Source organism: Myotis lucifugus, unplaced genomic scaffold (genome assembly GCF_000147115.1).
Source record: "Myotis lucifugus unplaced genomic scaffold, Myoluc2.0 scaffold_3, whole genome shotgun sequence".
Classification (NCBI taxonomy): domain Eukaryota; kingdom Metazoa; phylum Chordata; class Mammalia; order Chiroptera; family Vespertilionidae; genus Myotis; species Myotis lucifugus.
In genome coordinates this window covers 26,251,347-26,273,308 of record NW_005871051.1, presented here as the reverse complement: position 1 = coordinate 26,273,308, position 21,962 = coordinate 26,251,347, and the positions used below count along the sequence as shown (strand labels likewise).

At 40.7% G+C, this 21,962-nt stretch overlaps 3 protein-coding genes across 7 annotated transcripts in view; all 3 read right to left on the bottom strand.

Annotated features, from left to right (window-relative positions):
* The window catches only part of LOC102427278 (nuclear body protein SP140-like protein), a 67,527-nt gene extending 53,533 nt beyond the window's left edge, over positions 1-13,994 (bottom strand). For all 3 annotated transcript variants that reach the window (XM_023762229.1, XM_023762238.1, XM_023762232.1), the window contains exon 1: positions 13,899-13,994. In XM_023762229.1, the coding sequence (XP_023617997.1) occupies positions 13,899-13,930 (32 nt within the window). In that variant the 5' untranslated portion in view covers positions 13,931-13,994. The remainder of the gene's footprint in view (positions 1-13,898) is intronic.
* The window catches only part of LOC102425711 (nuclear body protein SP140-like protein), a 310,769-nt gene that overhangs the window by 123,574 nt on the left and 165,233 nt on the right, over positions 1-21,962 (bottom strand). The gene's annotated exons all lie outside the window — the stretch shown is intronic.
* The window catches only part of LOC102426655 (nuclear body protein SP140-like protein), a 46,185-nt gene continuing 43,476 nt past the window's right edge, over positions 19,254-21,962 (bottom strand). For all 3 annotated transcript variants that reach the window (XM_023762217.1, XM_023762219.1, XM_023762225.1), the window contains 4 exons: positions 21,182-21,293; positions 20,794-20,871; positions 20,450-20,581; positions 19,254-19,671 (listed from right to left, as the gene is read on the bottom strand). In XM_023762217.1, coding sequence (XP_023617985.1) covers positions 19,576-19,671; positions 20,450-20,581; positions 20,794-20,871; positions 21,182-21,293 — 418 coding nt within the window. In that variant the 3' untranslated portion in view covers positions 19,254-19,575. The remainder of the gene's footprint in view (positions 19,672-20,449; positions 20,582-20,793; positions 20,872-21,181; positions 21,294-21,962) is intronic.

Sequence of the window (21,962 nt, the reverse complement as noted above, 5' to 3'; positions counted from 1 at the left end):
GAGATGTAATGGAGTCAAAACTCCTGGACAAGAAAAATTCAAAGGTGGAACATATCAAAGGAATTATTTAATGATATTCCACAGAGTGGAGGACATGAATTTTTCAAAAGGACTCAATTGGGTACTTAGACAAATGAAGTTTGAAAGAACCACCAAGGCCTATCATTATGAAATGACAATAACTAAAAAACAAAGAGAAAAAATTAAAGCTTTCAGAACTCAGAGAGAATCAAAACAACTTCAGACTTTTGCCCTGAGCAATGTTACTTTATAAATATCCATTCTTAATGTTTTCCCAAATTTTCTTTGTATCTATCTATCCATCTGTCTATCATCTATCTAACTGTTTTAAAATGCAATTTCATACATGCTCTTGAATTTTTATGCAATCAAAATTTTTCTTCTTTATCTTTTGCTTGTTTCCAATCACATTCTTTCCTTTCTTTTCATCCACTCTACCTGCCCCTTCCACATAATCCATTTGAACTTCTTTATACATATTCTTCCCTAAATTTTTGTAAGAATTTAATTTTATCTACCCATGTCTCCATGTCTATATCATATCCATATCTTGAAGATAATTGTCATCATATTTTACTTTTCTGTTATATAATTTTTTTCTGCATCATACTTTTTTTACATTATATGCATTTTTACTGTATCACACTTGTTTTATATGTTAATACTTTGAATATTTTTTCTAATTCACCTATGATTCAAGTCTATCTATCTATCTATCTATCTATCTATCTATCTATCATCTATCTATCTTCCTATCCAGTGAATGGGTAATATTCAAAAACAAAGAGAAGAAATTAAAGCTTTCAGAACTTAGAGTGAATCAAAGCACCCACATAATCTTTTAAAAATACATTAGGATAAATTCCAGAAAAACATAAATATATACCAGTAATGATGAAGATATGAAAATCAAAATCCAGTGAATCTAACCCAGGAAACAGCAAAGGGAAGCACAAGATGGCAGCTTGCAGTGGACCAAAAACACAAACATCTCAGATTGAAACAAGTGATGATTATAGCATACTAGAGGCCTGGTGCATGAAATTTGTGCATGGGAAGGGGTGTCCCTCAGCCCAGCCTGCATCCTCTCCAATCTGGGACCCCTCAGGGGATGTCCGACTGCTGGTTTAGGCCTGATTCCGGATCAGGCCTTAACAAGCATTCAGACAACCCTCTCACAATCTGGACTGCTGGTTGCTAACCATTCTCCTGCCTACCTGCCTGATTGCCCCTAACTACTCCCCTGCTGGCCTGATTGACACCTAACTGCTCTCCTGCCAGCCCATTTGTCCCCAACTGTCCTCCCCTGCCGGCCAGATCTTGCCCTAACTGCCATCCCTTGCTGGTCTAATTGCCCCCAATTGCCTTCCCCTGCCAGCCTGGTTGCCACCAACTGCCCTCCCCTGCTGGTCATTTTGTGGCAGCCACATTGTGGCAGCCTTCTTGTGACGACGTGGAGGGTGGCCATCTTATGATGACGTGGGGGCAGCCATCTTGTGGCAGCCATGTTGTGACAATGTGGGGGCGGCCATCTTGTGGTGGCCATCTTGTGACGATGTGGGGGTGGCCATCTTGTGATGATGTGAGAGCCTCGTGCAAGGCCGTGAGGGCCACCTAGGCTTTTATTAGTATAGATAGGCAATTGGAATGAATGACAGCAATGTCATAAGGAATGGGAGGAAGGAATTGGGAATACTCTATTAGAAGTTACCTGTGCTACAGGGAAGTGGGTTAAAATGCATATTGCAATATCTAGGCAAACACTAAATACATTTAAAAAGAAGAAAAAAATATATGTTAATAGAAGAGATAAGATGAAATTATGCAGTATATTAAATGAAAACCAGAGATGGCAGAAAAAGAGGGGTTATGGAGAAACAAAGAACAAATACAATGAATAGAGAACAGTAACAAACATGATATTAATTCAACATATTAATACTTATATTCAATGTGAATGGTCTTAATATTCCAATTCAAACCCAGCAATTATCAAAGTGACTGAAAATATTTGAAAACTATATCTTGTCAACAAAATAAACCTTTATACATAAAACTAATGTTAATAATGGAGAAAGAGATATCATGCTAACATGAATCAAGAGATTTATACAGTAGCTATATTATTTCCAGACAAAGAAGATTCAGAACAGGAAAAAATTATGAAGGAGAAAGAGGGTATTTCATATAAAACAGGGGTTTGTTTTCCAAGAAGACTTAATCCTTCACATGCCACTTAACATCAAATTAAAAACTGATAGAACTACAAGTAGAAACAATCAAATGCACTGTTAGAAATTTATATTCAACACCCTCTTTTAGTAATTTATACTTCTAGCTGGCAAAGATTCAATAAAAATAGAATTGATTTGAACAGCACTGTCAACCAACCCCAATCTAAGGGATTTCCCATTAGATTATCAAATGATTTCTCAAAAGAAACACATCAGGCCAGAAAGGAATGAAGGAAATTTACAAAGTGATGCAAAGCAAGGGACTGAATTCAAGAATACTCTATCCAGCAAGGCTATCATTCAAAATTGAAGGGGAAATAAGGAGTTTCACAGGCCAGAAAACGCTGGGGAGTTTATCACTACCAAGCCAGCAATGCAAGAAATGTTAAAGAGACTGGTGTAAAACAAAAGAATAAAAAGGGAAGAAGGAACACAGGCACACAAAAAAATGGCTACAAACAAGTACCTATCTATACTAATAAAAGGGAAATATGTTAATTAGACCAGACATCTTCCAGACATCCTTCTGGACAAAGCCATTGTGGCAGGGGCCAAGGAAGAGGTGCTTAGGGGTGATCAGGACAGCAGGGGAAAGCAGTTAGGGGTGATCAGGCTGGCAGGGGAGGGCAGTTAGGGGGTTATCAGGTCAGCAGGGGAGCAGTTAGGTGGTGATCAGAGCACCATAGGAGCGGTTAAGTAGTGAGATCAGGTTGGCAGGGGAACTGTTGGTGGGAAATCAGGCTGGAAGGCAGAGGCAGTTAGGGGTGATTGGGCAGGCAGGCAGGTGAGTGTTTAGGAGCCAGTGGTCCCAGATTACAAGAGGGATGTCCAACTGCGGGATCGAGCCTAATCCAGGAGTTGGTCATCCCAGATTGAAGAGGGTGCAGGCTGGGCTGAGGGACACCCCCTTCCCCAACCGTGCATGAATTTTGTGCACAGGGTTTCTAGTCAATAATAACTTTAAATGTAAATGGACTAAATGCTCCAATCAAAAGACATCAAGTGGTTGAATGGATAAAAAAAAAATGACCCATATATATACTGTGTATAAGAGACCCACCTCAGAACAAGGGACTAACACAGACTGAAAGTGAAGAGATGGAAAAATATCTTTCAGGCAAATGGAAATGAAAACACATTGGTGTAGCAATACTTATATCTGACAAAATAGACCTCAAAGTGAAAGCCATAACAAGAGATAAGGAAGGCCATTATATAATACTAAAGGGATTGATACAACAACAGAATATAACTCTGGTAAACATATATGCACCCAATGCAGGAGCACCCAAATACATAAAGAAACTCCTGGAAGATATCAAGGGAAAGATCAATAACAATACAATCATAGTAGGGGACTGACACCACTGGGTAAATCCTCTAGACAAAAAAAATCAGCAAGGAAACAGCAATCCTAAATGACTCACTAGACTAGATGGACTTAATTGACATCTTCAGAATATTTCACCCCAAACCATGGAATATATGTTCTTCTAAAGTGCACAAGGGACATTTTCAAAGATAGACCACATTGGGTCAAAGGCAAAGTCTTTCCAAATTCAAGAAGATTGAAATCATATCAAAATCTTCTCAGACCACAATGGCACAATATTAAAAATAACTCCAATAAAAACAATCAAAAAATTGAAACACTTGGAAGCTGAATAGCAAGCTATTAAATGACTGGGTTACCAAAGAGATGAAAGAAAAAATTAAAAACATCCTGGAAATGAATGACAATGAGAACAGGACAATCCAAAACCTATGGGACACAGTGAATGCAGTCCTGAGGGGGAAAGTTTTCATTCTACAGGTCTATCTCAAAAGAAGAAAAAAGAAAAAATGGTAATAAATCATCTAATTCTACAACAAAGAATTAGAAAGAGAGCAATAAGAAAAGCACAGAGTGAGCAGCAGGAAGGTGATAATAAAGATCAGAGCAGAAATAAATGACATAGAGACCAGAAAAACAATACAAAAGATCAATGAAACCAAGATCTGGTTCTTTGAAAGGATAAACAAGATTGATGAACCTCTAGCCAGGCTCACCAAGAAGCAAAGAGAGAGGACCCAAATAAACAAAATCAGAAACAAAAGGGGCAAAATAACAACAGACCCCACAGAAATACAAATGATTGTTAAAAAAATACTATGGACAACTCTACTCCAACAAACTAGACAACCTGGAGGAAATGGACATATTTCTAGAAAAATACAACCTTCCAAAACTCAATCAGGAAGAATCTAAAAATCTCAGTAGGCCAATAACTATGGAGGAAATTGAAGCAGTCATCAAAAAGCTTCCAGCAAACAAAAGTCTGGGGCCAGATGGCTTCACAGGGGAGTTTCACCAAACATTCAAAGAAGAACTAAAACCTATCCTCCTCAGACTATTCCAAGAAATTCAAGAGGAAGGAACACTGCCAAGCTCATTGTACGAAGCCAGCATTGCCCTATTACCAAAACCAGATGAAGACAAGACAATGAAAGAGAATTACAGGCCAATATTCCTCATGAACATAGATGCCAAAATCCTAAAAAAAAAATCCTAGCAAATCGGATCCAGCAGTACATCAGAAATATCATACACCATGACCAAGTAGGATTTATCCCAGGGATGCAAGGATGGTACAATATCCACAAATCAATAAATGTGATACATCACATAAACAAATTGAGAGAAAAAAACCCACATAGTCATAGCAATTGATGCAGAAAAAGAATTTGACAAAATCCAACACCCATTTTTGATAAAGAATTCTCAGCAAGGTGGGAGTAGAAGGATCATACCTCAACATAATAAAATCCATATATGACAGGCCCACAGCCAACATCATACTCAATGGGCAAAAAACTAAAACCATTTCCCCTAAGAACAGGAACAAGACAGGGATGCCCACTCTCACCACTCCTGTTCAACATAGTACTGGAAGTATTAGCCATTGTGATCAGACAAGAAAAAGAAATAAAAGGAATCCAAATTGGAAAAGAAGAAGTAAAACTGTCCTTATTCGCAGATGACATGATATTGTACATAAAAACCCTAAAGACTCCATCAAAAAACTATTAGACTTAATAAATGAATTCAGCAATGTAGCAGGATACAAAATTAACGCCAAGAAATCTATGGCATATCTATACACCAATGGCTAACTTACAAAAAGAGAGACTAAAAAAGCAATCTCATTTACCATCATACCAAAAAAATTAAGATACCTAGGAATAAACTTAACTAAAGAGGTAAAAGACCTCTACTCAGAAAACTACAGGATGTTGAAAAAAGAGATAAAGGAAGACATAAACAGATGGAAGAACATACCATGTTCATAGACTGGTAGAATCAGCATCATTAAAATGTCCATACTATCCAAAGCTATCTACAGATTCAATGCAACCCCCATTAAAATACCAACGGCATATTTCACAGACCTAAAACAAACTCTCCAAAAAATTCTGTTGGAATAAAAAAAACCCCGAATAGCAGCAACAATCCTGAGAAAGAAGAGCAAAGTAGGAGGGATCTCAATACTAGATATCAAGCTATACTACAAAGCCACTGTTCTCAAAACTGCCTGGTACTGGCACAAGAACAGACATATAGACCAATGGAATAGAATAGAGAGCCCAGAAATTGATCCAAACCACTATGCTCAATTAATATTTGACAAAGGAGGCAAGAACATACAATGGAATCAAGATAGTCTCTTCAATAAATGGTGTTGGGAAAACTGGATTGGACAGATACATGCAAAAAATGAAACTAGACCATCAACTTACACCACACACAAAAATAACTCAAAATGGATAAAGGACTTAAACATAAGACAGGAAACCATAAAAATATTAGAGGAATCCATAGGAAGAAAAATCTCACATATATGCCAAAGCAATATCTTCACTGATAGAGCTCCTAGGGCAATGGAAACTAAAGAGAAAATAAACAAATGGGACTACATCACAATAAAAAGCTTCTACACAGCAAAGTAAACCATCAACAAAACAACAAGAAAGCCCACTGCATGGGAGAACATATTTTCCAATGTTATCACTGATAAGGTTTTAATCTCCAACATCTACAGGGAACTCATACAACTTAACAAAAGGAAGATAAACAGCCCAATAAAAAAATGGGAAACGGACCTAAATAGATACTTTTCGAAAGAGGACATAAGAAAGGCCAAGAGACATATGAAAACATGCTCAGTCACTATTCATAAAAGAGATGCAAATCAAAACATCAATGAGATACCATCTCACACATGTCAGAATGGCTATCATCAACAAATCAACAAATGACAAGTGCTGGCGAGGATTCAGAGAAAAAGGAACCCTTATGCGCTGCTGGTGGGAATGAAGACTGGTATAGCCACTGTGGAGAACAGTATAGAGTTTCCTCAAAAAACTGAAACTGGAACTCCCATTTGACCCAGTGATCTCACTTCTAGGAATATATCGCAAGAAACTAGAAACACCAACCAGAAAGGATATATGCAACCCTATGTTCATAGCAGCACAATTTACAATAGTTAAGATTTGGAAACAGCCTAAGCGCCCATCAGAAGATGAGTGGATTCAAAAATTTTGGTAAATCTACACACTGGAATAATACACTGCAGTAAAAAAGAAGGAATTCTTACCATTTGCAACAGCATGGATGAAACTGAAGAGCATTATGCTATGGGAAATAAGCCAGTCAGAGAAAGATAAATATCACATGATCTCACTCATTTGTGGAATGTAATGAACAACATAAACTGATGAACAAAAAACAGATCCAGAGACAGAGAAGCATCGATCAGACTGTCGAACGTCAAAGGGGAGGTAGGGGAGGGTGGGGGTAAAGGGAAGAGATCAACCAAAGGACTTGTATATATACATATAAGCCTAACCAATGGACACAGACACCAGGGGGGTGAGGGCATGAGTTGTAGGGTGGGGGGGATGTGGTGGGATAAGGACACACATGTAATACCTTAATCAATAAAGAAAAAAAAAGAAATAGCAATCATGAAGAGTGTGTCCTCAGACAATAGGGAATTAAAATAGAAATTAATTATAGAGAGCTATAATTGAAACTCCTTAAATATTTAGAGATTGAAAAATATACTTCTAAATAAGATGAGTGAAACAAAAATGTTAAGAGAACTTTTAAAAATTATTTGAACTAAATTAAAATGAACATGCATTTCATCAAAATTTGGTGATGCAGAAAAAGCACTGATTAGTGGAAAATATATTCTTTTAAATGCATACTAGAGGCTTGGTGCATGAAATTCGTGCACTGGGGGGTGGGGTTCCCTCAGCCCAGCCTGCCCCTCAGTCCCAGAGCCCTCACAGATGTCCTACTTACGGCCACAGTCTGGCAGCAGAAGCTCAGAGCAGGTGTCGTGTGTGTGTGTGTGTGTGTGTGTGTGTGTGTGTGTGTGTCTCTGCTGGGGGCCTGCCCCCAGCCACACCATCAAGGCTTGAAGCAGGCACCCCTCTCTGTTGATCTCTCAGGCTCCTCTCTGCGTGTTGTACTCTCCCTTGAGCTGTGGCCAGGATGGAGTGCTGCCTGCAGGCCATGCTTTCCTGATTGCTGCTGCGACCCAGGAGACAGTGCACATGGGAGTTGCCCGCAGGCCGCTCTTTCCTGCTCTGGAATCACCGTGGAGACCCAGGAACAGGCGCACATGGGGGCTGCCCACAGGCCACCCTTTCCTGCTCTGGGATCGCCGCAGCAACCCAGGGCCAGGCCTTGCTGGGTGCTGCCTACAGGCCACCCTTTCCTGCTCACTGATCACCATGGGGTCCCGGCTGGAGGCAGGGCTTAGGCGGCATGGGGCTTAGGCAGCACACGGGGGTCCCGGATGGGGGTGGGGCTTAGGCGGCACACAGGGGTCCCGGATGGGGGCGGGGCTTAGGCAGCACAATTCCGCTGCCTAAGCCCCACTGCCCAGGGCTACACACAGGGCCCAGATGGTGGCTCGTGCTGTTGCGCACTGCCTGCAGTATGCAAATTAGCCGCCATCTTTGTTGGCAGATAATTTGCATATCTCGCTGATTATCCAATGGGAAGCATAATGAAGGTACAGTCAATTACCATCTTTGTCTATTATTAGATAGGATATTAGAAAAGAAGGAAGACCTAAAATAAAAATCTGTTTTCAACTTAGAAAACTAGAAATACAAGATCACAAAAAGAACAATTTAAAACTAAAATAGAAGAAAGGAAATAAAATAAAAATTAATTAGAAAAAAATAAGTGAAATGAAACTAGGAAAACTAGAGAAAAACACACAAAACCTAATGCTGGTTCTTAGAAAAGAATAATAAAATTGATAGGCTTTTATACAGGCTAATAAAAGTAAGAGGAAAGACACAAAATACCAATATTAGAAATGTGAGTAGGATCATCACAACAAATCTCATGACATTAAAAAGATAATGAAATCTATGAACAAATCTATGCCAACCAATTTGATAACAAGTAGTATAGGCTAAATCTTTGAAATATACAAACTACCAAAACTCAAACAAGGAGAAATAGATAGTTTGCATAGGCTTCTGCCACTTTGAAAAAAAACGTGAATAAGTAATTCATAACTTTGAACAAAGTTTCAGGCCCTGGTGTTTTCAGTGAGTTCTACACGCATTTAAAGAAGAAATGATGCCAATTCTCCAAAATCTTGTTCAGAAAATAGAAGCAGAGGGAACACTTCTTAACTCATGAAGAGTATGTCCTCAGACATAATCCAGCAATACTGTGTCACCATAAGCAAATAAAGGCAAACTACAAACCAATAGCTCTCACAAGTATTGTAGGAAAAAACTTCAACAAAATATTAGCAAATTTCATCCATCAATGTATAAAATATTATACCCACGACCAAGTGGAAATTATTCCAGTCATGTAAGGATGGTTTAATATTTCAAATCAATCAATATAATCCACTATGTCCAGAGGCTAAAGAAGAAAAATAAAATGATGATATCAATTGCTATAGAAAATTTATTAGACAAAATCAAACACCCACTCATGTAAAAACTAGAAATAGTGAGGAATTTTTTCAACTTGAAGGAAAACATCCACCAATAACTTGTAGCTAATACTATACTTACTGTTAAGAACATGCATTTTCCCCCTAAAATCAGAGATGTCCCCCTTTAAAACTCCTATTCAACATTGTAGTGAAAAACATAGTAAATTAAAAAAAGAGAAAGAAAGAAAGAAAAGGAAGCTAAAAGTGTAAAGTTCGGGAAGGAGCAATAACAGTGTTTGTAGATGACATGATTGTCTATGTAGAAAATCCTAAAGAATTGACTGAAAAAAATCTCCTAAGACTAATAAGTAAATATAGCAAGGATACAAGGTAATATTCAAATATTAGAAATTTTTGTATACAACACCATTGAAAAATTGGACTTAGATATTAAATAAAACAATACCACTTACAATAGCACCAATATAATGAAAACCCTAGGTTTGTAGATAAGAAAATATGTACAGGATTTTAATGTAGAAAATTATTCTAGAAAAACAAGAATTTTATTTTACAGAATAAGAGTAACTATTTTGGTGTAAAAGATTCAAAGTCTACTAATCAACTTAAAGTGTTGAACAGTGTGATAAAGGAAAACTCGAGTTAAATGATTTGTTTGAGATATAAAAACCTAGAATGATATGGTTTTAAATTAAATGCTAACAATTACACAAATATTGATGAAAACGAATTTCAGAATTTAAAAGCAACACTGGTTGAGTGAAATCAGACCCCATGATGCCTTATAAAACAGTAAAAAAAATCAAAAGAATAAAACATAGTTTGAATTTTTAGACAGAAAAATCTAAGGAAAATAGTATGGAATTCTAAAAGTTAAAACAGAAAATAAATTATAATAGTAAACGTTATATTATTTAAAACACTAAATGTGAACGAGGTCAGCATCATGGCAGAGTGAGGTAAACTACTTGGTTTCTCCCCTTGAAATTACAACAAGTTTGACAACTCTAATTCCAAAAAGGACTCCCTGCTCAACACACACATATGTCTGTGAGACCCACACTTGGAGACATCTGGAGGTGGGTGTATTGGAACCAACAGAGCAGGCAGGACTGGGGGTAGGACAGAAAGGAGTAGCAGATGCAGCCAGGAACTTGGTGGGGCCTCAGAAGACATGGTAACAGATGAAGAATTGAAATGCAGGGCCTGAGGAGCAGAAGCAACATTTCTGGTCTGGGTGGCCAGCACACACATGGTGAACCCATTGAAAGTGGTGGAGATTCAACAGAGAGGTGTGGCAGCTGCAGTCCGAAGCTGCCATTACCAGCCAGAAAACAAAGCCACAGATGTGCATACCCACTTCCCTTCACCCTCCAGGAGCTTGCAACAGCACCAGGATGTCAGGACACAATGCACCCGCTCAGCAGCTTGGATGGCCTGAGATGGAAAACCCTCCTTCTGGCCAGAGGGGCCAGAGCACTTGATAGCTAAATCCAGTGACAGGAGCAGAGATGCAGAGATGTGGCAGCCAAGTTCTGGCCATCACTGTTACTAGGAAAAGAATACAGGCACAGACACAAACCCACCCTACCCTCACAACCCCATCCATTGCAGTGGAACCTGGTGGAGGCAGCTGGGACACCTCAGATTGCACAGCACTGGTGGCAGCCTCTGGTTACAGGAGGCAGCACCGGGATCCCCCAGGCATGGGCTCCCATCACCCACCACATCCACATGGGGGTAGTGCTCTGAGACCAACATGACTCAGTCACAGAGGGGACACCCACCTCTTTGGAAAATATTGGCATTTTCCATGGCCAAGGCCACACAGCCCCACCGAGGTACCGGAAGTCTCAGAAGTGCAGGTGAGAGAAAACAAAAACTTGTGCTACTGCACCATTTGCTGGGACACAAAAGACACCTTCAAATTGTACATCAGATGCGAAGAAATTAAGGCAGGAGATGTGAAAAAAAATTTCGCTCAGATGAAGACACTGCAAACTGGGGGAGAAAGGAGAGCTGCCCGGGGTAAGCATGAGAAATGGGTGGTAAAACTAAGGCCGGCGCGTGATAAGGAGAGTGTACACCAAAATGCAGACAGGGTCAATGTGGAGGATAACCCAGGGGGTGAGGAAGATGTCCCCAAGGCACTTAACATCACACAAACACCTAAAAAAATAAAGCAACATTGTGCCGATGGGCTGATATAAAACGTGGTTTTATAGTCAGACTTGCAGGGCTGTTGAAGAAAATTAAGGCACCCCTCAAATATAAGCACAATCAACTTTTAATTAGGAATGACAAAGCATGATAAACTATAAAAAATGAAATAATTTTCATAGAAGAACTAGGTTTGAGACAACCATTATGAACAGAAAGTCAAAAGCTAGAGATGATTCGTTAGGGACAGATAAAGCTGTGAAGGCTAATGTCGCACCAATTGAAAGAATAGTTTTGCCCACAAGTTAAAAAAAGAATATAGTTTTGAAGATGCTAGAGAAAAATATTCCTCTGAAGTAAGGGTAGAACTGAACCTGCCACCTTAAGAACGTGAAAACTGTGGTTAAAGACGGTGTGCGTGGAGTTCACCAGTAACTTTCCTCATTGCTCCTAGTTATTCACTAGAAGCCTGATGCATGAAATTTAGGCAAGAGTAGGCCTTCCTTCCCCCAGCTGCCGGCACCAGCTTCCCTCTGGCACCCGGGACCTGAGCTTCCCTAGCAGCTCCGGCTTCGTCCAGAAGATCGTCTGGAAGGACTCTAGTCTAATTAGCATATTATGCTTTTATTATTATAGATAATAACCAGGGTATATCTATCTCATAAATCAATACTAAAACAAGTCTGTACTTTAAATATCAAGCTTTAATAAGATAGAAGTCACCAAAAACAAAGAAAAAGAATAGGAAAGTAAACTTGCAACTTACAGAATATTTAAAATTCTCCCTAATCAAATAAATGACAATCATCTCAATGATAACACTGGCAAGAAATAATGCAGCATATCATCCAAGAGCCAATTTAAATGGTCAATAAACATAAAATACTGTTCCTCCTCTCATATAATCAGAAAATACAAATTAACAAAATGAATCTCTGTATCTAGCACCTATGTGAAAATGCATGTTGACAGATGACTCATCTCATTCAGTATTGTTAGGAGAATATATTGGTTCAGTTACTTGGATGGCAACTTAACAGAATCTGTAAACCAGTAAGTATTAGTACTCTTTGCCTCAACAATTTGATTTTTTGGTTATTGACACCAGACAAACTTATGTAAATCTGCATAAAAGAGAGAACTATATAATTGTTGTTAACACAGGTTGTTGAAATAACCTGAGTGTTTATCAATGGAAGCGAATGGTTTAAAAATTATGGCATATTGATTCCATGGAGTAGTATACAGCTGTACAAAAGAATGAGGGAGCCTGGACAGCATAGCTCAGTGGTTGAGAGTTAACCTATGAACCAGGAGGTCATGGTTCGATTGCCAGTCAGGGCAGATGCCCGGGTTGTGGTCTCAATCCCTAGTGTGGGTCATGCATGAGGCATACAATCAATGATTCTCTGTCATCATTGATGTTTCTCTCTCTCCCTCTCCCTCTCCCTCTCCCTCTATGATATCAATAAAAATATATCAAAAAAAGAATGAGGGAGATCAGTATGTTTATTAAAGTGAAAAGGTCTCTAATATTTTCAATACTAAAATAACTGAAAATGCAAAATGCAATAAAATTCCATTTGTTTAAAAACAAGACACAAATTACGTATTTAGGAAAATCAGTTATATGTGTAAATGCAGAGAAAGAGATATGCTCCTGCAACACACAATAGGATCTGGACTGAGAGCTTTCAGGTGGGTGGCACATGAAGGGGACTTTCCCCTCTATGCATTTGCATGTGATTTGAAACTTTATGAACAAGAGGTAAAATGTAATTCTTCGGTATTAAAAAAGTTAAACATATTAAGTAATGTTATTTCTAACCGATTACAAAAGAAAAAGATTGAATTTTTGGCCTTTTCCTTGTCAGAGGTATAATGCATTCCAGAGCAGAAACTCAAAGTGCAGATGAAAATACTCAGCCTGCACTAGTCTTTCATTTCTTGGTCCTTCCTCTTACTTTTACTCCTTTAGGTCAAGATCCCTGGAGGGAGAATCCAGACCCCCAGTCATAGACAAGAATAAACCCGTAGCTGACCTGTCCCCAGATGAGGTATAAGACCAAGGCACCCAGATTTGAAAATTTCATGTGTTCACCCTGAATTTTGTATTTTCTAAAGTTCTTTCGTTGAAATGACCTAGGTGAAGTCAGAGGAGGCCTGAGGGAAATGAGAAGGTTCATAGTTCATAAGAAAAGAACAAATCACTGTCTCAAAGAGTCAGAAAGTGCAATAGAGTCATGATGGGCTGCCAGCTGAGCAGTAGCTGTAAGACAAGAGTCCTATGGGTTGTGGCAGTTGAAATAACAACACAGTTGTCTCTCCCTAGTTCTAAGATTTGATTCCTTCACTATATATTCCTGCATTTCATTACATTGCACATAAGTGTCCTTGCAAAGCCAGATGGATGTCAAGGTTGAGACGAGTGTCTAATGATACACACTAAAGCATCAGCACAGCCAGAGAAAAAAATGAAGGAAGGGAGACAGAGACTGACCTGGTGCTGAGGTAGCTGCCGCCACTGGCCATTGTCCTGCTGTGGGCATTGCCTGGACCTCTGATCCTTCCAGTCTCCCCAGCCTAGGCCCGCTGTGGCTGCCAAGCCCTGAGCAGGAAGTGCGTAAAATCACCCATGGAGGGCTCCACCCAAATGGGGAAATGAGAAATGAAAGTAACTTTTTGAGTGTTTTCAGACACTCTCCCTCCTCCTGCAGCCCGATAGTGAATCTCAGCCATCATAACATGTGGCAACAGGAATAAGGAATAAAAACAGTTAGTTAGGACCTAGAGGCCAGGGAAAGAGCAGCAGCCCACTGGAATCCTCTTGTTTGTATATAGACACCAAAAACAGGGAAGTAGCTGGAGCTATAGGGTCTGGAACGCTGAAAATCAGGACAGGCAGTGACAGAAGAGGGACATGGAACAAAGGGCATAGGAAAGAGAGGGGCTTCAGCAGCCTCAGCAGGAGCAGCTTCCATTCAGATGTCACCGATAGTCTTATGGGGAATTTCTTGCATGTGATAAGTTACCTTTTTCTTGCTGCTTTTAAAATTCTCTCTTTGGCTTTGACTTTTGACAATTTAATTGTAAAGTGTGTCTGTGTAGCCCTTTTCAGTTTCTACCTATTGGGTCCATTGGGCTTCATGAAACTGAAAGTCCATTTTGCTCCCCAAACATGGGAAGTTTTTAGCCATTATTGTTTTAAGTAGACTTTCTGTCCTTTTCTTAACTTTTGCCCTTTGGAATTCCCATAATCTATAAGAATAAAAGGGTAATATGCTAATAAGACCAGATAGACCAGATGTCTTCCTGACAAAGCCACGATAGCGGGGCCAAGGCAGAGGTTAGGGATGATCAGGTTGTCAGGGGAGAGTGGTTAGGGGTGATCAGGCTGGCATAGGAGTTGGGTACATCAGGCAGGCAGGCAGAGACAGTTAGGGGTGAACAGGCAGGTACGCAGAGGGGTTAGGGGCCATCAGGCAGGCAGGCAGAGGGTTAGGGGCAATCAGGCAGGCAGGCAGGCAGGCAGAGGGGTTAGGGGTGATCAGACAGGCAGGCAGGTGAGCGGTTGTGAGAGGGATGTCCAACTGCTGGTTTAGGCCTGATCCTTGTGGACATCCCCTGAGGTGTCCCAGATTGGAGAGGGTGCAGGCCGGGCAGAGGGACCACTCTCCATGCCCCCCTACCCAACCCATGCATGAATTTCATGCAGTGGGCCTCTAGTGAGTATATGATTTTCTTAATAATGTCTCATAAATCCTATAGGCATTCTTCACTCTTCTTTCCTTCTCTGAATAAATACCTTTAAGTAACCTATCTTCTAGTGCACTGATTTTTTTTCCTTCTATTTGTCAAGTCTGCTGTTAAATCTCTCTATTAAATTCTTCAGTTCAGTTATTGTATTCTTCAGTTCTAGGATATTTTTATAGTTTCTTTCTCTTTTTGGTGAACTTCTTATTTTGCTCATTTGTTTTTCTATTTTATTGAGTTGTCTATAATGTCTTGTAGTTCACTGAATTTCTTTCAGAGGATTATTCTGAAGTGTTTTTCAGATAATTTATCTATCCACATTTCTTTAGGGGTAGTTATTAGAGCTTTTTAGTTTTTTTTAGTGTACTGTTCACCTGAATCTTCATGATCCTTGATTTCTTGTGTCAGTATCAGTGCATATATGTAAGCAACCTCTTCTTCCAGACCTACAGGTTCACTTCATCAGGAAAATGCCTTCATTAGTCAGCTCAGGTTGGAATACAGTACAGGAGAGCTGGTAGCATCCATGGGAAGATGGGGCATGTCATCAGTGTCTCAGTTGGGAAGGCTAGTGCCTGTGCTCTGAGATTGCTACTTGGATGATGGCTGAGCTCTGTGGTTTGGTGGACTTATAGGTTGGGCTCCTTGATCAGCCACAACTGCTGGCTGAACTCTGGGGCTTGATGAGTCTACTTGCTGAGCTCAGCAATCATCTCTTGTTGAATGAAGTTTCAACCTGTGTTTTGTGGTATGGTCATGCCATTTCTTGGACTCTGCATTTGTTCAGGGTTACAAGCTGGGTTCTGTTGCTAGCCAGAGTTGTAGATCTGGTTCCATAGATCAACTGACCTATAAGCTTGCTACCATGGCTGCCTGGGTTCTCTGATCAAGCCTTCTAAATGGCTAGGACTGGAGCTATACCTTGCAGTGCTTCTCTGGTTAGGCATGGTAGTAGAATGGGTTCCTTGGTTGGTATGTTCTGACTGAGTACCCAAATCAGATAAAACTCCCAACTGAGCTCTGGCTAGATGGAACCATTGGCTTGGTCCTCAGAAGGGCAGAGCTACTACTTGGGATCTCACCTTAGGGACCACTACAAGCAAGAATGCAGTCTACTAAGGTCTCATTGCTGAGTCTATAAGCCCCAACTTTGCTTAAGCTTCTAGTAGTTATCTAGTAGCCAGAAAGCACCTAGTTTTTTCCTAAACCAGATTGCTAAAACATATGGAGATGTAAAGGGGATTATAACCCTTTCATCCTTCAATCTTTGCAGTGGCACCAACCGCTGTCATTTCCTCCTTCCTAAGAAATGCAATACTGCTTTTAGCCTACTGTGTTCACTGTGTAAAAGTTCTGTTTCAGAGCCTTTCATTTGGTCTTTCCTAGGACAGTCATTGTTATTTCATAGGTTAAGAAAGGAATGGTTAATAAAACAATTTGTTTGTCCTGATTATACGTTTGATGTTTGGGAAATGAATGCTGGGTGGCTCTATGGATTGAGTGGACTCACTGTTGGATGGACATGACCTTATCTCCATGTAGTTTAATAGGGGCCACTATGGTATCTTGGGTCCCAAGGTATCAACTCATATACTGTATCAATAACTTTTAAAATTTCTGTGAGTTATCTTTGTCTCACATATAGTTACTTGAATAAATGGCTAAAGGTGCCTTTAGTGAAGAACTCAGGGAATTACTATGGTGTACTTTGCACAGTCCTTTCTTATAAGAACTGCCATCAACAGCTTCTGGGTCAAGAATTGGCTGAGGTCTGGAAAGTGGGCAAGGAATGTTGTCTTTTCATTGAAGTAGCACTTCAACCATCTGATCATCTATAATCTCTTTTGATGACATATAAAAAGCAATATCCTGGTTAACTGCTCATGTGTCTTGCCTGTAAGAACAGTGTCTTATAATATCTAATTTATTAGACATCTATGGGCCAGGGTCCCTGGTTGTGATTCTAAGCTTGCTGCCCATTATACAAATTAATCATCAGTTAATACTGCACCTTAGCTTCAGTTATTCTGAAGACCTGTCACTGAATTTGTTATTAGGGAATCCAGCTCTGTAAATTATTCCTACATTTTTCCAACCTACATAGGACAGTCTGGACTGAGCATTTCAAGGATGCAGCTGCTGTCTCAGCAGTGCATTCCTTATTGCCTTCTTAGGTGGTGTCTCTGAGGCATCTGAGGACGCAGTAACCTGATGGATGGAATATCTAGTTTTAGACAGTAGAGCCATGATACCGCCTTAAGACTTTGGATCCCCCCTTTAAATGATCAGCCCTGGAAAGTCTTGTATTTCTTCTTCCACTTCATCTGGTGTGCATTGTGCTATAGCAAGCCTCTAAGAGCCACCTGGGAGCATATTAGAATCATTGCCTTTGGACCTTGCCAGGCTAATTAAGCTCTGTGGCCCAGGAGAGTGTGCCTGTATGAGAATCCCCCATCCATATTTTATATTCTAACATAATTTTTCCAGGATTCACTTCCACACACAATTTCCTGGCTGCTGTTAGTACATGTGGGTTAGACCTGCAGCTCTGTTGGAGTAAACTTTCTCTTCAGCTAGCAGGCTCATCTAGTATATTCCTAGTTTGGTCATGCTGAGATAACTCTGCATAATCTTAGTTCAAGCAAGATGGTGGGTTAGGCAGTGGTCTGTATACCAACAGGGGCAGGGGTCTCTTTTGCAGGACAGTGGATTCAGAAGGATATAGAGTTCAGAGTTCTCAGAAAGCCACTCTGAGTTTTGTGGCTTCATGCTTTCTTTATCAGGAATTTGACTTTGGCACAAGAGGCCACCCTGAGCTTAGAATTCAGTCCTCTCTGAAGTTCTATCATTCTTTTAAAATTATTTTTAAATCCTTACCTGAGCACATGGCATGACAGAGGAAGACAGACAGAGAGAAACATAGATATGAGAGAGAAACATCAATCAGTTGCCTCTCATACACATCCTGACCCAGGATTAAACCCATAGCTCAGGTATGTGCCTTGACAGGGAATCTAACTGACAAATATTTCTCTGCTCAGGAGGATGCTCAACCAACGGAGACACTCAAGGTGGGCAGGAATTCGGTCATTCTTAAAATGAGGGCCTGTACCAGAATTCCATATTGTGTACCTTCCAGTTGCAGGTGGTAATCCTATATAATAAAAGCCCAATATTCTAAGTGTCTGGTCCATCAGTTGGCCATTCAACCAATCAAAGTGTAATAGTATAATGAAATGCTAAGGCCACTCAACCACTCACTATGATGTGCACTGACCACCAGGGAGCAGACACTCCAACTGATAGGTTAGCTTGCTGCTGGGGCCTGGCTGATCAGGATGGAGCAAGATGGGCTGGATATGCCCTGGAGCCCTCCTGGGGTCCCTCCTCATTTGGCCAACCTCCAGCATCTCTCCCTGGCCCTGATTCTGCACCTTGGGGTCCCTTGGTCTGGCCTTCACCATATCTCAACCCTGGACCCCTTTGGGGTTTTGGAGAGCCAGTTTCAGCCTGATCCTGCAGTCCAGGCCCAGGGACGCCACTGGTGGACGAATTTGTGCACTGAGCCTCTAGTTACTATATATGAGCCTGTCATGCACTCTTTTAAACACTTTAATGGAGATTAGAAATAGCCATCTAGCCAGGCCTGTATTGCTCAGTGGTTGAGTGTCAACCCATGAACTAGGTCACAGTTGGATTGCAGTCAGGGCACATTCCTGGGTTGTGGGCTTGATCCTCAGTAGGGGGTGTACAGCTGATGTGTGATTCTTTCTCTCCCTTTCCCCTTCTCTCTCTGAAATCAGTAAAACTATATTTTAAAAAGGTTTTTAAAAAAGTAATAGCCATCTAATTACACAGTTCTTATAGTTCCTATTTCTTTGTAAATGCTAGACCACTGCATCAGTACCTCTTCCTTTATATCTCATTCAGTATCCTACAGGGGAATATTTTTGCAACAGCACTGTTTTAGTACCCCATTGATTATCAATATTCTATCTGTTATCATCTGGCTAGACAGTGATCCAACTCAGAACTCCATGCTTAGGGCTGGCTTGCTAAGATGATTATGTGATGTTGGGTTCCATAAAAGCAAAGCCTGAGATAAAGTTTCTTCATTAAGTGATTTATTGTGAGAATTCTCTCATGAGGAGGAGGGATAAGGGAAGCAGGATACTATAGTGAGAAATGCTAAGCAAGGATGTGGTCATAGCACAGGAACATGAATCACTTCACATGGTTAGTTCAGACTTGGTGCTGGGAACGAACCCCCAGCACAAAGAGATGTAACCTTCAAGTGACTCTGCATCCATTTGGCCCAAAGCAATATATTGGGGAGAGGTTGCATCAGCAACCAACACTCATAGCAGCTGGGGGATGAGAAATCTGCCTGAAAGCAGGATTTTACAGGATATCAACAGCATCCACTACACCAGTGAACTGCTCTCATTTGTTTTCTGGATAGCAAAGACGTCTTGGAAATTCTTCTTAAATTCCTCCTCTGTTAGGTCTGAGGCATTGGGCTGGGGGAAAAAAAGCAACACACAGACAAATATAATGACACTCAATATCAGTGTCATTAGACAACTTAAATTTGAAAAGTTCAGGACTCTTGTCTTAAACACCTAAGTTACATTAACCAGGCTAAGTTAGGAACTCAAGCAGCTCAGAGTAATTTTTGTTTCCTATGAGCGTGATTACACCTTGCTGTCCAGACAGAAACGGGGAATTATTACTACACTGAGGACTCTCAGTCGTTGGCTTTGGGTTGTTTCTTTCAGTGAGAGTTCAAAAAGCAATCTAAGGTCTTAGTAACAATCAAACTTTACAGATGTACAATCAGTGATCCTCCTTTTAGGTGGCCACTTCTATCCCCCTCTGATGATATGATATATGGTTCATTTACATGCAAATGAATCTGCAGTTTGGGACCTTTGAGAGGTCTGATTGAGTAAATTTAGGGAGAGGTAAGAAGAATATCATGACTTTAGGAAGCAATTTTCTCCTTAGGTTTGGAACAGGGAGGACACCACTGTTCTCAATAGACACCTGTCACCTTTGAATAGTGGAATGAGCTCTCAGGGCCCGGGAGTCTTGTTGCAGGGACAACTCCTTATTCACTGCTACTCTCTCTGGTGAGCTTAAATCCTCAATTTAAAAACCTAGTCACTTCCTGAATCCTTGCTGTTTAGGCTTCCCATAGGATGAGGGAAACTTTAAAATAATTTCCTAGCACCAGGAAATGTGGGCAGAGTGACTTAATGGTAAGAAAATGAAATGGAAGCAGGGGGAGCCACTTACCCAGGGGTCCTCAAAGATGCTATTCATGTCCAACACAAATTGTTCCACTTGGAGGTAACATCCCTCAATTAAACGCTTCTTGATTTCATCCAAATTCTTAAGTGTCTTTAGGCATTGAGAAGCCTTTTGAACCTGGTAAAAAAATACATCAATAGGAGCATTACAGACACAGGTGAATGTCTGTCTTTTGTGGATTCCATAAAATCCAGTGGAAATGCAAGGTAAATAGAAAGACAGCTCACATGCTCTCCCTCCCATGGGCTTCATATCACAGACCCCACAGTGAACATGTCAAGGTGGGGTAACATTACTGAAGCTTGTAATCATGGTTTGTTGTTACTCACATAATATTCGTGTGGAATATTCAGAAAAATGTTCCTCTCTAAATGGTAATAGACCTTCAGGAGTAGGAATTCACATTTCTGCAAAAGAAGGAGACTATGAATGAAAAGCAGCTTGGAGAGAATGAGCCCATATGCATGCCCAGACAGATACATGACCACAGTAATCTTCTGGAAGTTTCACCAAACAGGGATTACTCCTGACATGAAACACCTAAGTTTATTCTTTCTTTTTTTTTCTTCTTTTTTTCCCCTGTAAGCAGGTTATGGTGAGTTTTCAGCGTGGATGAGGCATGGTCATAAGAGCAGGCACCCTTTGAAACCCTTGCCCTCACCTATGACTTTTCTCATGTGAGCAGAAACGAGATGTGTGGGGTCAAATTTAACTCACCAACTTCTCTTCTGGCCCCATCTGTCTCGCCAGGACTTCAGATTCACTGTAACACTGCTGACTTCTTGAAGACACTTGTATTGTGCAGAAGGTACATCTCCACACATGGATCCTGTGATGTCAGGTGTAAGTAAACAAGGCAAGTCCCAGAAACACCTCTGTTCCCATGGCTGCCACTGACCTCCTTTCAGGAATGGCTGATAGGCACAACCAGAGAATGAGGGGACACCTCCCTGATTCTCTAGGACTCTTATGTGAAAACCCTGCTCCATAGAGTAGCAGCAGCAGTTAATTGGGTGAAAGATTGTGTCTTGGTGAGTGATGGGCTCTCCCTTCCCTTTCTGAGCTGCTGGGAGCACAAGGAGCCCTGCCCACCAAACCTGAGTGTCAGAAATGGGCTTTAACCCCTGGGGGCCTTGTGCCTCTATTAGCCTGTTGAGAACATGGAAAATGAGGAAAAGTGGCCTTGTTTCCTGACTTTTCTGAATAAGCACAGAACACAAACAACTAGCATTTGCTCTCCTGTGAACAGGAGTCCGAGGTGGGAAAGTTCTGAAAAGGAGAGTAGTGACATGTAGGAAAGGATCCAGCCACCTGTCTCAACCTCCCAGGGGAGAGAGGGGAACATTACCCTCCTGTTGACAGTATCTTTAAATGGCTCCCGGCATCATAGCACTGGACCCTGTACCTCTGACCCTGCTCTTTCCCCATCAGGACACAAGGAGAGACTCTACATTGGGAGTGTGCATGGCAGGAAGAAGGTCCATAGAAGGAGAGGGGT